Source organism: Panthera leo, chromosome E2, assembly GCF_018350215.1.
Source record: "Panthera leo isolate Ple1 chromosome E2, P.leo_Ple1_pat1.1, whole genome shotgun sequence".
NCBI classification, from domain to species: Eukaryota; Metazoa; Chordata; class Mammalia; order Carnivora; family Felidae; genus Panthera; species Panthera leo.
In genome coordinates, this window is record NC_056693.1 from 13,084,172 (window position 1) to 13,099,354 (window position 15,183).

General features: G+C 55.1%; 1 protein-coding gene across 7 annotated transcripts in view; it reads right to left on the bottom strand.

Annotated features, from left to right (window-relative positions):
- GRIK5 (glutamate ionotropic receptor kainate type subunit 5) overlaps positions 1 to 15,183 on the bottom strand; it is a 58,093-nt gene that overhangs the window by 34,415 nt on the left and 8,495 nt on the right. For 6 of the 7 annotated variants that reach the window (XM_042919322.1, XM_042919323.1, XM_042919321.1 and 3 more), the window contains exons 4-11: positions 12,912 to 13,009; positions 12,650 to 12,815; positions 10,498 to 10,676; positions 8,973 to 9,026; positions 8,710 to 8,871; positions 6,980 to 7,132; positions 6,482 to 6,586; positions 6,291 to 6,398 (exon numbers count right to left, since the gene is read on the bottom strand). In XM_042919322.1, coding sequence (XP_042775256.1) covers positions 6,291 to 6,398; positions 6,482 to 6,586; positions 6,980 to 7,132; positions 8,710 to 8,871; positions 8,973 to 9,026; positions 10,498 to 10,676; positions 12,650 to 12,815; positions 12,912 to 13,009 — 1,025 coding nt within the window. The remainder of the gene's footprint in view (positions 1 to 6,290; positions 6,399 to 6,481; positions 6,587 to 6,979; positions 7,133 to 8,709; positions 8,872 to 8,972; positions 9,027 to 10,497; positions 10,677 to 12,649; positions 12,816 to 12,911; positions 13,010 to 15,183) is intronic. The other variant, XM_042919320.1, reaches the window with a different exon arrangement.

A 15,183-nucleotide genomic window follows, 5' to 3' on the forward strand; every position in this document is an offset into this window, starting at 1 on the left:
ACAGCAGCGGGGGTAGGTGGGGGGGGGGGAGGCCTTGGCAAGAATCTCCACAATGGTTACCTCCCACGGAATCCCTGCTATGTGCCCAGCCCCTGCACTGCATGTGCTCGCTGGAAAGAATCGCTTTAACTCCTGGCACTGACCTCACACCGGAGGCATCATCAGACTCATTTTACACATGTGGAAACTGAGGCTCACAGAGGTCAAGTGAGGCGACTGGTTACACAGCGACAGGGACGATGAGGCCAGGTCTTATTATAGGCTCTGGATTCCGGGACCACACCAAGCCCCACAGCTGGGGGGTAGTGGGATGGAGGGAAATCAGTGCTTCTCACTCTCCAACGAAGCTGCCTTTCCAAGCCCAAAACTGTGGAACTGGGAGTAGGAATGTGAGATAATCCTAATAATAGCAGCGGTAGCTAGAATTTCTTGCAGGCTTGCTGTGTGACAGCTATTCTGTCGGCGTGGGAAGTCGATATTATTACCTCTGTTTTAGAGATGAGGACACTGAGGTCCCAAGAAGTGAAGTAGTAAGAGGCCGAGACGGACAAGCTGGTCTGACTCCAGAGCTCTGCTCTTAAGCCCCATGCCAGACAGGACCAAGGTGGACAGAACCAGAGAGCGGCATAGGAGAAGCCAGACAGATGGGGGACCCAGGCCGGACCCAGCATTAGAGCTGGGAGGTTCTCCCCAAGCTCTTTCGATATACAGAGCAGGGAAGCTCAGGGAGGTCATGTGTCTTGTCCAAGGCTATGCGGCGGTGAAGCAGGGCAGTGGGGAGGGAAGGTGGGGCGAAGCTGGGGCTCAAAACCCGGTTCCCGGGCACGTTCAGTGAAGCCCTTGTTCCTTCCACCAGGGCTCAGCTGATCTCCAAATTCAAGGCTGAGGCGCTTGGGTGGTGGATCTGGGTTCAAGGTCTCAGGATCAGGGTCTGAGCTTAAAGAGTCAGAAACAGAGACTGGGGCCTGTGAACAGAAGTCAAGATCCGAAAACAACGATCTAGGACTCAGCAGGGAGCCCCAGACCATCAGAAGCAAGGGTCTTATGGAGCCGCTCATTCAGGGTTTTCAGACTTGTTCGGAGCCTTCTGCGGAAGTACTGCAGACAGTGGGCTGGTGCTAAGTCTGATTCTAAGAATCCATCCCACAAATGGCTGCGCATCTGTACATAAAATGTACGCCCGATGGAATCATGGCAGCACAGCTCCCGGTGGGAACAAAGACTGCAACAGCCTAATTTGGGACAGGTTAAAAAGATTATTGATGTCATCAAAGACTCCTAGGCAACTACTAAAATAACAAGTTCTATCGGATATATTAAGAGAAAAAAAAAAGCCACAGAACAACGTGTACAATATGCTACTCTTTGTGAAGGAAAGACTGAGTGCTTGTACATGCATAGAAGCTTCTGGAAGGATGTGGCCTCTGAGGGAAAAAATGGGCGCCTGGAGGGAGAAGGAGCCCGGCTTTTCACTCCCCACCCACATGTGCTGTTTGGATTCTATTTTACATAGGTTTGTATTAACTTGTGTGTCTTCCTTGATATGATGAATTGTTTTAATTAAAAATTTTAATACTAAATATTAAAATATTAAAAGTTTTTGAAGTAAGATATCTAAATGTATACAGAAACACAAATGATCAGAAAAAGCCAGAGCAATCCTAAAGAAGAAACTGGAGAATTGACCCTATTGGGTATTAATTAATACTTAATTTACAGCTATGGTATTTGATGGGGCACCTAGGTGGCTCAATTAAGCGTCCGACTTCAGCTCAGGTCACAACCTTGCAGTTTGTGGGTTCAAGTCCCGCATCGAGCTCTGTGCTGACAGCTCAGAACCTCGAGCCTGCTTCAGATTCTGTGTCTCCCTCTCTCTCTGCCCCTCTCCTGCCCATACTCTCTCTCTCAAAAATTAAAAAATAAATAAATAAATAAACATTAAAAAAATAAATAAAATAAGCTTTAAAGCTATGGTATTTGAAACAATGTAGTATTGGACCAAAGATAGACAAACTGGCCATAGAACAGGGAGCTTGGAAACCCACACATAAAGAGATACTCGAGGGGCACCTGATTGGCTCGGTGGGCAGAGTGTGCAATTCTGGATCTCGAGGTTGTGAGTTCAAGCCCCACATTGGGTGTAGAGATTACTTAAAAATAGTAAAATCTTTACTATTAAAAAAGAAGATGCTTTATCACAAAGGTGAGACTGGTGAAGGAGAAAGAATGGTCATCTTTAATAAATGTGCTGCTCAATTGAACATCCACGTGAAATAAATATTCTGAGCCCTTGCCTCACATGGTACATAAAAATCAACTTCACGTGGATTGTAGCTCTAATCGTAAAAGGTAAAATGATTAAGTTTTTAGAAAACGAATAGAAGACTATCTTCATGACCTTGGGGTAGGCAAAGAATTCTTAAATTCTAAAAGCATCAGGGCAACTAGGTGGCTTAGTAGGTTAAGCGTCTGCCTTCGGCTCAAATCATGATCTCGTGGTTCGTGGGTTAGAGCCCCGCGTCAGGCTCTGTGCTGACAGCTCGGAGCCTGGAGCCTGCTTTGGATTCTGTGTCTCCCTCTCTCTCTCCCCCTTCCCTGTTCACACACACACACTCTCTCAAATATAAACAAACAGTAAAAAAAATTATAACTTCTAAAAGCATTAATCAAAAAGGAAAAGAAAACATGGATACATGGACTTTAGTAAAATGAAAAATCTTCCCCTTTCACCAAAAGATTGAAAGTGAAGAGGCAAGCCACAAAGGGGAAGATATCTGCAATACACGTATCTGGTGAGAACTTGTATCCAGAAAATAGAAATAACTCACAAATCAGTAAAAAGGTCATATATCCCCATTTTTTTTTAATTAAAAAAAAAAAGACTTGGATGGGGGACTTTCCAAAAGAAGACTGTTGGGGCGCCTGGGTGGCTCAGTTGGTTGTGTCCAACTTGTGATTTTGGCTCAGGTCATTACCTCACAGTTTGTGAGATCGAGCCCCGTGTAGGGCTTTGCACTGATGGCTCGGGGCCTGCTTGGGATTCTCCCCCTCCCTGCCTCCCTCCTCCTCCCCCCCATTCAAAATAAATAAATAGACATTTAAAAAGAAGACAACTGTCAAATAGCCAATAAACCGCAAAAAAGGTGGTCAACCTGCCTGTTAGGGAAATGGGAAATGGAAATGAAAACCACAATATGGTGGGCATGAGGGTCAGAAGGGTACCGAGCTCAGGGCTGTCGGGAAGACTAACAGAAGCCAAGAAATGGCACAGCACTGAGATATCAGCCATGGCGGGTCCTATCTTATCAAGGATGAAAGGAGAGCATGCCTTTCATGCTGGGAAAGCAGGCGGCTTTCTTACCTCATGCAATCCTCCCACAGGCCTTCAAGGTGGGATTATTAGACCCATTTTATAGATGAAGGTATAGACTACCTGAAGCGGTAGGGGGTGAAGTCAGGAGGAGAGTCAGGGCTGACCGACCCCAGAGTCACCAAAGAGAAGGATGAAATGTCCCAGCTTGACGAAGACCATCACAGGGTCCACCAAGTGTTCTGGGAAAACTCTGCAGGAGGGAGAGGGGCTGGAGGCTGAGGGAGAGCCCTGCACAGCCTTGCCTCATTGGGCCTTTTTGTTAATTTTATTTTTATTTATTTTTCCTTTAAAGTTTAGTATTTTGAGAGAGAGAGAGAGAGAGAGAGAGAGAGCACGAAAGTGCAAGAAGGGCAGAGAGAGAGGGAGAGAGGGAGAAGGCTCCACACTGTCAGCACAAAGCCCGATGCAGGACTCGAACTCACGAACCGTGAGAAAATGACCTGAACTGAAACCAAGAGTCAGACACTTAACTGACTGAGCCCCGCAGGCACCCCGCCTTGGCCCTTCTTTTGCACCCTAGCTTCCCTGTGGGGTCTCTCTCAATCGTGGTACCAGCCACCCTCTCGGCTCCAGAGCAGTGAGGCCCCACCCCTGGGACAGCCTCCCCTCCATCCCGGACCTCCCCCTGCTCTCCCTGCTCCCTCACACCCAGCCCCTCTGCCAGCCTCAACCCCCACATCAGCTCCCCCTCCCTCCCCACAGCCTCTGCTGCGGGAACACAAGTCAGAAAACACCGGTGAACAAATGGGCAGGTCCAGCTGTGCACATGAGGCCACCGCCTCCACATCCAGTCTGGCAAACATTTCCTAAGGCCCCCGGCTCCTATAGCTCATGCTTCTGGGGATGTCCGGCCCTTCCCTCTGTGTGCTCCCCACTCCTATTCAGCTTCTTTTTTTTTTTTTTAGATGTTTATTTATTTTTCAGAGAGTGAGACAGAGAGAAAGAGAGAAGAACACAGAATCCCAAGCAGGATCCGCGCTGTCAATACAGAGCCCAGCTCGGGGCTCGAACCCACAAACCGTGAGATCATGACCTGAGACAAAGTCGCATGCTTAACCAGCTGAACCACCCAGGTGCACCCCCTTCACAGCTTCTGAAGCCCTGTCTAACGCCACCTCTTTTGTGACGTTTTCCTCAAACCTTCTGAAGCTGAATCAGTTCCTTCTTTCTTCGGGGGGGGGGGTCCCCTCATTATTCTGTGTTGGAATTATTATGTCCAGGTCTATCTCCTCCATCAGACTGGGATCCCCTCCCCCAGTGCCACCCAACAGTAAGGAAACTACAAGACCATCTGTGACTATTCATGTGCTTCCAGCATTTGTGTAAGGTCTGGTGCACAGTAACTTCAGTAACTATTTGTGGAATGAATGAATGGTGAATGAATGAATGAATCCATCAAGAGAAGCCTAAGTGTCAGCAAGAAAACAACACTGGCTCCTGGACAAAAGGGGAGACAAGTATGAGAAAGAGATGAGGCCTCCAGGGTCATGGCTCAGCTCTCCTGACATCCCCTCCCTGACCTCTGTCCCTGCTTCCCACCTAGGACCCTGTCTCTTCTGGCCCCAGGAAGCCTCTGGATCTGACCACACTCCCCCACGCAGGGAGGTGTGACTTCTCCCAGCCAGCCCAGCCTGGCCCTCAGGGCCCCTCAGTGAGCCTGTTACAAAGTGTCTGGTTTCCCGTCTGCGGGCCATCTGTCCCTCCCCAGCAGGCTCACTGGCCCTTCTCCAGGGGGACACGAGGTCCACATTAGATCAGGAGTCCCCTAGGGGCAGAGAGAACAGCTCTGCGCCGTGCTGCTCGAGGGGGCCTCTGATGTCCTGCGGAACCTGTGGTAATCCTCTCAGCCTCCGCGTCCACGGCTAGGAGCTGGCCCAGCTCACGGGCTTACTGAGGGGCTCTCATAGATGGCACGTGCCAGCAGGCCAGGGACTTGGCTGCTCTGAAGGGCACGGCTGCCTGGCACACCAGCCTCCAGGCCCAGCTGCTCTGGGCCGCCTCCAGCTCACCAGGTCCTGTGCCTCACCCTCTGCCGGACCCCCTGGTGGCCCACTGTGCCCAGCGGGAGGTGGCAGGTGGCAAGGTGCGGGAGAGAGGGCACGGGCTCCGAGCAGGTCGCTCGGCTCCAGCCGGGATTTGTCCTGTGACCTGTTTCCTTACCTTCAAAATGAGGAAAATAAGACAAACCTCATGGAGCGGCCGAGAGGTTTACAGAGCAGTGCCTGGACAGGGCCCAGCACAGCGGCTGGTGCAGAACAGGGTGCTCTGTAAATTGTCGCTGACGCACAAAGGCCCCCCCCACCCCCCGCCCCGGTCTCTGATCTGCTAAGCACAGAAGCAGCACCCACGGGGGCTACAGGACCATGTCCTTGGCTGGTGCTCAAGTACAAAAGGACTGGAGACGCAGAGCCCGGCGGCTACGGATCACGCTCTGGAGCCTCAGGGACGTGACTTCCGCCCTGGCTCTGCCACGTACCTGCTACGGGACCCGGGGCAAGGTGCCTCACCACTCAGAGCCCTGGTTTCCACATCTTCAAGATGGATATTAAGTTGTCACGTGTCAACACACTCAGTTGGCAAGTGTGGCAAAATGACCACTCTAGCGACCGTGACTTCTGGGGGCCAGACACTGTGTGAGGCGCCCTACCTGTGCAGCCTCGTGGAATCCCCACGACCGCAGTCATTCCTATCTCTGCCGTGCAACGGCCAGCTGGCGGAGCCTGTGCCCTCCCGTGTTTCGGCAGCGATTAGGCCGGTGACACCCTGGCCACAATCAGGATTGCTGGGTGCATGGGTCACATTCCCTGCTGGTCTGTGTGCGGTGTGAGCCAAGGAATCCTCCTCTTTCACTAGGACTGGGCTGGGGCACCGCTCAGGAAAGGCCCCTCCACCTACTGCCCTCCCCAGGGCCACTCACCAGAATGGTCGTGACCACCAGTGTCTTGTTGGCCAGTGTCTGCGACAGGTTGATGTCCAGGGTGGTGGCGTTCATGGCCAGGGTCCGGTTAGAGTACCATACCCCGATCTGGGGCAGAGAAGGTACCATCAGCACACGCCGGCCCTGCCCCCACCCCATCAGGACTCTGGAGCGTTCCCGGGTCTGCTCACCTCGCGGTGGCCTTGCCGGGACTTCTCCAGGATGCGCAGGGTGTAGTTGGTCCTCTGCCCTTTGCTGTTGAACTCGACCCGCCCGGTCAGCCCGTCATACTCTACCTAGCAGGGCGGGAGGCAGGCAGAGGGAGGGGTGGCAGGGGCCCAGACATAGGGCGGGAGAAGCCCAGAGAGGTGGAGACAGAGAAGAAGGAGACAGAGAAGAAGAAGAGAGGGAGAGGGACCAGGAAGGACCGCGGTTAAACGAGAAAGACAACACGCCAGCAAAAGAAAGGAGATGGGACACAGATGCAGGGGGAGGGCAGTGCAGACAGGGAGAGGGAGGTCCAGAGGGGAGCGATGGAGGAGAGGAGGAGGAAGAGGCCCAGAGACAGCAGGAGGTGGGTGGGGTTGGTAGCGGGGGAGAGGGCAGAGGGGCCACAGGGTGGACACAGTTAGTGTCCCAGCCTGAGAACGACGGCCCTGCCCCCTCGGCCCTCCCCGCTCCCCGCTCACCATGCGCAGGTAGTTCATGAGGCTGGTCCCATGGGGCCAAATGTTGGCCGACGTACAGGCCAGCGGCTTCACACCGATCTCTTGGCTGCGGTTCAGCTCCCGGACGGCACTCACCACCACGTGCACGGCGTCAAACATCAGGGCCGCCGACAGCTGGGGTGGGGGGCAGAGGTAGAGCGAGGATGAGGAAGGGGCCGCTCAGGCAGGGGGGCCCCAACGCCCCCGTGGTGCTACCCACAAGCCCTCAGACAACTCCCGTCTCTCCAGGAGCATGAAACGGTGCAGGTCGGCAGTGAGGACCGGTCTCTGAGTGTCTTTCTCAGGGAGTCAGGTGGCAGCGGGAAAAACGTGCATGCTGCCCGTAGCTTTGTGGGAATAGCTCCTCCTGAATCATGTAGCCCCGCGTCTGTTTGGGGACGGGCTGGATGGCCAGCCGAGTCACCTCCACAGGGGGATGCTGGTGGGCCTCAGGGTGTGCCCGGGAATCCGCATCAGCGTGGCTGATGTAGGATGCAGGGTGTGGGAAGAGGGCCACAGCCTGATTATGGCTGGGCGCACGTGTGTGGGGGCTGGAGACGAAAGTGCCTGTTTGTCTCCACGCAAGGTGCCAGGGTGGGCGTGGCATCTAGGAGGCAGGCGAGCATAAGGGCTGTGAGCCTGCGCCTGGGAAGCAGGCGGCTCTGAGCTGGAGACCCGGCTCTCCTATTTCCTACGGGAGGCCCAAGTCCCCACCCTGCTCGGAACCTCAGTGTCCTCCCCTATAAGATGGGGATGATTGTCATCTCTGCCTCCACAGGCTAACGTGGGCACCAAAGAAGGTAATACATGTCAGAGTTCAAAACTGCCCGGCACACAGTGAACGCTTGATACAAATTGGGCACCGAGCTGTGACTGAGGACATGGGGCATCTCTGTGTGTGTGTGTGTGTGTGTGTGTGTGTTTGCGGGAGTGTCTTCGCTGGGTTGGTGTGAAGGTCTGAATATCTGTGTTGTGTAGACAGCTGCAGGGGCACACACAAATGTACCTCTACCCACGTTATGTCTGCACCGCCTGACTGCATGGCTCAGGGTCCATGTGCGTTTCTATGCGGTAGGAGTGCCTTGGTATCTTGGCACAGGACTAAACGTCTGTGAACAAATACACCTAAGCGTGTACCTTCTGTATGTTTGTGTTTATTCGACATATATTATTGGACACCTACCCTGGGCTAGGCTGATTTAGGTGCTGGTGATACAAAGGTGAAGAAAACAGAAAGAAAACCCTACACTCATGGAACTTACGGTCTAGATATCCATATCTGTACCTAAGCAAAACATAGAGCATTAGATATGCAAGGACAGGTACTGTGCAGAAAAATACAGTATGGAAGGGAGCTGATTAGCAGGGAGTTTGTCGTTTTTATGGTGGGGACCAAGGAAGGTCTTATAACCGAGGGAATGTTTGAGCAATGACTTGGCAATGAGGGAGTGAGTCGCTAGTTCTCTGGGGAAGCACATATGAAGCAGTGGGAGGAGCAAGTGCAAAGGCCCTGGGGTGGGCATGTGCTAGGGCCATAAAGGCACCTGGAGGAGGCCAGTGTGGCTGGGGCAGCCTGGGAGGTACAGAGGAGGAAACAGGTCAGACTTATCTTGGGGCCACAATGTGAGGCCTCACAGTATGTACTTGGAAAGCGAGTGGGGGCGCTGGAGGGTTCTGGCACCATCTCACCAAAGTACAGAAGAAGTGCTCACCGCAGGACCTGGATAGGTGCTGGCTTCACAGTTCTCCCTCCAGGACATGTTGAGGCTGCGCACAAACTCGGGGTAGAAGGGATGTGAGGTGTTAAACATGGAGAAGCCCAGGATGTTGGAGGTGTCCTCCACGATCCCGTCCAGGTGCAGGATGGGGAAGTCCTGGGGCCAAGAAGAAGGGGTGAGGCCAGGGGCCAGGCCCCACATGGGGCAGACACCCTGGGAGGGGGGCGGGGGCCGGAGGGGCCGCGTGGGGTACGCACCATGGTGGTGAGGATGTATTTGTAAAACGCTGAGGTCATTCCCAGCTCTGAAGCCTGGAGGACATGGGGCGGCACAGAGGCGACAGGAGGGGCGGAGGCCCACAGGCAGAAGCGAGGAGACGCCAAGAGAGGAAGAGAGATTTAGAGACAGGCCTAGTGAAGACACCCATGGGAAACACAGTAACAGACACCCAGAGACGGAGACAGGGAGAAGGAGCCGCGCGGGGGCAGAGGGAGACCCTGCTCCCTGATGCTGCACCAGTGGACAGGCGACCTGGGTGGAAGGAAGGCCTTATTGGAGGAGAGAACGGCACCCCCAGATGCCCGCATCCCCCTGGAGGGCACTTACAAGACTGCCTTCTGGAGACAGACAGGCAAAGGGACGCCTTAGAAACAGGACAGGCCGGGAGGGTAACCTCAACTTTAAGCTTCTCCCCGCGCTGCCCCAGAGCCAAGTTGGGGCTGCTACTGTGTGGGGCCCAGCCTGGTCACAAGCCAGATAAAAGCCCCCCTGCAATCTTTACAAGCACTTCGCAGCGAAAGGCAACCGACTGGAATCTCAAAATGCCTGTTTGGAGCCCCTTTCTTCACAGTCCTTGAGGCAAAGAAAACTAGAAGGCCTCTCCTGCCACGGTGTCCGAGCCTGTCCCCGCTATGGTCATTAGAACATTACATGGCACCAGCCAACATCGGCCGAGTGGCAGGAGCTGTTATCGTGAGGCTCACAGCCCATTCCACAAGAGGAGAGTGACCACAGGTCCCTCGGCTCGGCTCGCGGGACCCCAGCCCAGGCCTGCCTGCCTTCCGAACACGAAACCTTTTCTCTAAAACTTCTTGCCTCAAGGGCCCTATGGATTCTGTCCACACTTCTTCCTGTACACTACAATCAGTAGTGACATATGGTTTTAATTTAAAAAAAAAGAAAAAAGAAAACTGGAGAAAAATAAATAATACAGATTAGATTACGAGGACGAATTAAGAGCAGGGAAGCAATGAATGATTAATGAATGTGGGTCACTGCTGGAGGGTGTGTGGCAGGCCCCGGTGCTACCCCCTCCCGGGCGCCCTTGAGCCAGCCTGCTTAACTCCAGCTTCTTAATCCACAAAATGGTCATCACGCCTGCCCCGCAGCCTGGGTGGGAGCCAAATTAAAGAGTCCGTGCAAAGTGCCTCCACGCGGCAGGACGGGCACTCAGTGCAGATGACAGGGAGCTCCCCGCACCAGCATCTACTCTGGGCCAGGACCTGTCTGTCCCAAGTGCTTCCCCACCATTCACTCACTACCCCTCACGGCAACCCACCGAGGCAGCAACTGAGCACAGAGAGGGGAGGCGACTGTCCAAGGCCCGACCACCGGTGCGACCGCGAACTGGCCAAGCTGAGACAAACCTCACGATTATCATCTGCTCGTAGGAAGCGGGTCTCTACCGTGTGACCCCTGAGGCCCGTGGGCATTGGGCGACTTGCTCTGTCACCCAATGCTTCTGCCCCAACCCTGCAGAGAGACAGAGACTGGGGGACTCACTTTACGGAGGATGAGGTGGGAGATGGACGCGTTGGCATCAATGATGATGGTGGACACCTTGTCATCGCGGATCTCCTTGAGCAGCGGCGTGGGGTCCCGGCTGTCATCCAGCATCCTCACTGACAGCGTCTCCTTGGAGATGAGGAAGCCACGCACTAGCTCCTCCAACCGCAAGAGGCCTGGGGGAGCAGGAGGGCCCGGGTTAGGGTCCCTGTAAGTGTCCCAGGGTGACTTCCTCCTCCTCCAGTGTAGGGGAGCCCAGGAGGGGACGAGGGCTGTACTGCCCAGAGCGTGGTCGGCTCTCTTGGGATACTGGGCCCGTGGACCCTGTGCTCGACCTCCACACACCTGTCCCCTGCCACCTTTCCGCCGCTGGGACCTGTGACGGGGATCTCAAACTTCACTCACGCAAGCCACATTTCCACTCCTCTCACCCAAGCCACCACCTGCCTGCCAGCCACTCAGGCCCAAACCCGGACAGCACCCCGGCCTCCTCCCTCCCTCTCCCTCTCTCCTCCTCTCCCTCTCTTTCTCTCTCCCAGCTGCGCCCAACCCACCCAGGCTCTATCTGCAGAGTGCAGCAGACCCCACGTGCCGCACCACCGCCACCACCCTGGCCTAAGCCACTGCCTTCCCTCACCTGTTATGACAGCCGCACTTGCCCCCACGTCCGTCCCCGTCACAGCAGCCACAAGCGCGTAGAGCAGATGTGTGCCTCCTCTGCCCCAAACCCTCTAACAGCTCTGGCCCATTGAGAGTGGAGGCCCGCATCCTCACAGCCCCCGGGCCCCACTCCACCCACCCACCCCTCGCCATCCCCTTGACCTGTCTCGCACACGCCACGGCCACGCTCCTGCCCTGTGGCCTTTACACTAGCTGTTCCCTTCTCTCCCTGGACCCCCATGCGGCTCCCTCCCTCTCCACCTTCAGATCTCTTACCCAAACATCACCTCCTCGAGGAGGTGATCACCATCCCATCTCGAATGGGAGGACTTACTACTTCCTAGCTTCTCCCACGAGACAGCAGGCCTGACAAGGACAGGGGTTCTGGCCTGGCTCGCACAGGCACCGCTCTAGCCCCAGGACCCAGAACAAGGTCTGGGCCGTGGCAGGTGTTCAGTAAATACCTTTTGAAAGACGAGTTTCTCCTGGAAGTTACTGAGCACGGCCCTCTCTCTTTTTCCAGCTGTGCACCCCACCCACAAACCCACCGGCCTTCCGGACATCCCCACTGGATGGTCTCCGAGACGCCTCGACCCCAAGTGCACCTCCACCTGACCGTTCCGTCCTCCTCCTCCTCCTCAGGCGGAACCCAGTCACCACAGCGACGGCGCCCTCTCCCTTCCCTCGTGGCTCCTCAAACCCATCCTGGCCTCTCCGGCCTGCCACCACCACCAGAGACCTAACCAGTGCCCCTTCTCCCTGCCCGTCTCTGGCCTCCCGGCCATAGCTCGTGGCATTCTCCAGTCAGTTCTCTCTGCTGCAGCCAGAGCTCTTCCTGCGACACACACCCGGCCTGTCCCCTGCCCCGCCCTGCGTGGGAACCTTGCACCACCGCCATCATCTTCGGGCAGAGGTGCAGGGCCCTGCGTGGTCATGCCTCCTGCACGCGCTGCTCCCCTGTTCCCACACTGGGCACCGGGCTCCCTGGAAGCATCCTTGAGCCTCTCAAAGCGGCCACGTTCCCTGGGCCCTCGGCCCCTGCCCTGCCACCCCCTCCCCTCTTCCTGACCCCAACTCCTCCCCAACCTTTAGGTCCAGCTTAGAGGCCCCTTTCTCGGGGACACGGGATCTGAACTTTCAGACCCGGGTAGGATTCCCTTCTACGTGCTCCGACGGCACCCCGCCTGCCCGCTGACAGAGTATGGATCACTCTGCGTCACAACCGCTCGGCGATAGCATCCCCCACGGACCCTGGAGTCCAATCCGGGACCACACCTAGTGCGGAACCGCCAGGGCCTCGCAGGGGCCTGGCACATAGGTGCTAGTTACTATCTGCTGACTAAATGGTCTCTCGGGGGAGGTGGGGGGGTCTGGGTTCCTGACGGGGAAGGATGGTGGGGACCAGGGGAGCCTGTGCCGTGCGGGAGACCAGATCTCTCGGGCAGGGGAGTTTGGGGGAATAAAAACAAAACACCCAGTTCTCCCTCACACTCGGCCTTGGCGCAGATGAGGCTGGCCGAGGGGTAGTTGAAGGACTTGAGGATTCGGGAGACGGCCAGGCTGACGTCCTCGTTACTGGGGTACAGGCTGACGGACGCGAAGCGCAGGTACTGCAGGCGGGGTGTCTCCTCGGGACCCACCTTGATGTGGGGGATCTGGACAAAGAAGGAGGCTTTGCTTCTATCCTGCGGCCTCCTCCCCAGCCTCGCCTCCCAGGGACCCACCCCTGCCCTGTCCCACACTCTGCTCACCTCCTTCTCTCCACAGATATGGCTCACGGTGGAGGCAGACGCAGGGCTGGACGAGGGCCCCAGGACGGACACGACCCCCTTGGGCAGGATCTGACACACTGCGAGGGGTGGGAAGAGACCGCAGTCAGGGACCTTCCTCTCTGCCCCCACCTGGCCCGGGAGCACATCCGATCCTTGGAGCTGCCGATCCCCCTTGGCCGCCCCGGACCCAGAGGCCCAATCCCCGGTCCCACCCGCAGCAGTGGACAAGACAGAGACAAATGGGGAGAAATGGCAAGAGGGATGGGTTAGACCGTGAGAGAAACAAAAGAACAAAGAGGAAAAACCAGGGACCTCCTGGCTGCAAAGCTAACGCCCGGCTCCTCAGCCTCTGTCTCACTCCTCCTTTCCAACAACGCCTCACAGCCCCTCCACCCCACAACCACAGCGAGGGCCCCTCTCCACCCCACATCCCAAACACCGCTCTCCTGTGGCTTTCGTTTGCTCCTCTTTCTTCTGTGTTTTTTTTTTTTTTCTTTTTTCCCCTTGAACTTGCGCACGTCTCAAAGACGGGGAGGCAGAAGCTGTTTTTTCTGCCTGCCCGGTGCCCATTCTCATGGCAAAACCCTAACTTCTCCTCAGGGAACCATGTGTTTCCCAGGACTGGCTGGCACCCAAGCCAGGATCACAGAACCACACGGTCCTGGCCACAGTGATTGGTTCAGAGATGGGGACGGGCTCAAAGCAGGCCATCAAGAGCTTTCCCCAGGTTTCTGCTACAATTATTACGTGGTTTGCTAAACAGGTAAGATGTAAGCTTTGAGCTACTGGGGCCGTCTTGCCACCAGTTAGGGAGGGTATTCCTGAAAATGAACCCAACTTAGAGGAAAACAGGACCCACGGATGAAGACAGAGAGCTTCCTGGGACATGATATGAGTGCCTGGATCTAACCATGCCTGAAACAGTCCCGGGACATCATTTGAGTACCTGGATTTAGCCATGCCTGAAATTAGTCCTTGGGCCTTTTCGTATTATAAGCTGATAAATTCTCTTTTTCCCTTAAGGCAGACTGAGTAGGTTTCTGCCACATCCAACTAAAAGCATCCTAACTAAATGCCTTACCTTCCTCTAAACTTGATTCTTCTGTGCCTTCCACATTGCTGAAGGCCCCGTTTGTGCAGACCAAATATCTAGAAACAATCCTTGCCTTTAATTCTTCTCTCAATAGGCAAATTAGTCACCAAGTCCTGTCTCTTTTGTCCTCAAATTTTCTCATATCTTTCCCCTTCTCTCCCCTGCCCTACTTTTTAGGGCTCTCAACTCAGGCATGCCAACTCAGGCATGATCACCCAAATCTAGCCTCCAGAGTCACCTTCCAGAAGCCCGCTCCCTGACCTAAACCCATTGGTGGCTCCCTTCTGCCTACAGGTGAAGGTGACATCTTTTAGCCTGCCACTGTCGCCTCTTTGAACTGGCCCGCCATTCTGCCCAGCCTCACCTCCCACTGCTGTCACACTTCAGCCCCAAAGTCTCTCATGATCTCACCAAGCATGTCCTGAGTCCAGGTAGCCAGGACAGGTTCAACCCCACACCCTGTTCTTTGGCTCCATATATCCCCCTCCTCTGCTCCAGCTCCAGACTCTAGCATATGCCTGGAACCCCTTTTACCTCCTCACCTTCCATCCCAGCTTCTCCCAGTTTGTGTTCTGTGCTGCGCCAGTCAGGAAAGTACAAGAAACACTGTACCCCATTCTCCCTCTCGCTAATATGAAACACACGTGAATATAACAAACGCTCTGATAAGGCCTGTAAGAACGAAAACCAATCTAAAACACATTGAAGACAGCATCTCCTGAGGTATACGACCCCAACACATTTGTTCAAGAGATACCCATTAACATTTGCTCGGTCTGTCAGTATCCAACAAATACTTATGCACTCCTACTATGTGGCTGCTGTTCTTCAGGGCATACTTTGAGCAATGCCACTTTTTCTATATCCTGCTTGCCTTTCAGACCTCAGAACTTTGGTTTAGCCTTCTCCAGAACGCCTTCACTGTTCCTGCCCCTGAAGCCCCCTGGCCTCACTGTCCAGGCCCCTCATTACTCAGCTCTGGGCACTGTGTCCCCAGCCAGCCATGAGTTTATCTTTCAAACGAGGCTCTCAGCTCTTACAAGGCAGGACCGGGGCTGGCACCCTCCCTACCTCCCCATGCTCGGCAGCACCATCTCTGGAAAGGAAAAAGCAGACCAGACATGAAGGAAGGGGCAGGTGGAGCTAGAAAGAGACAAA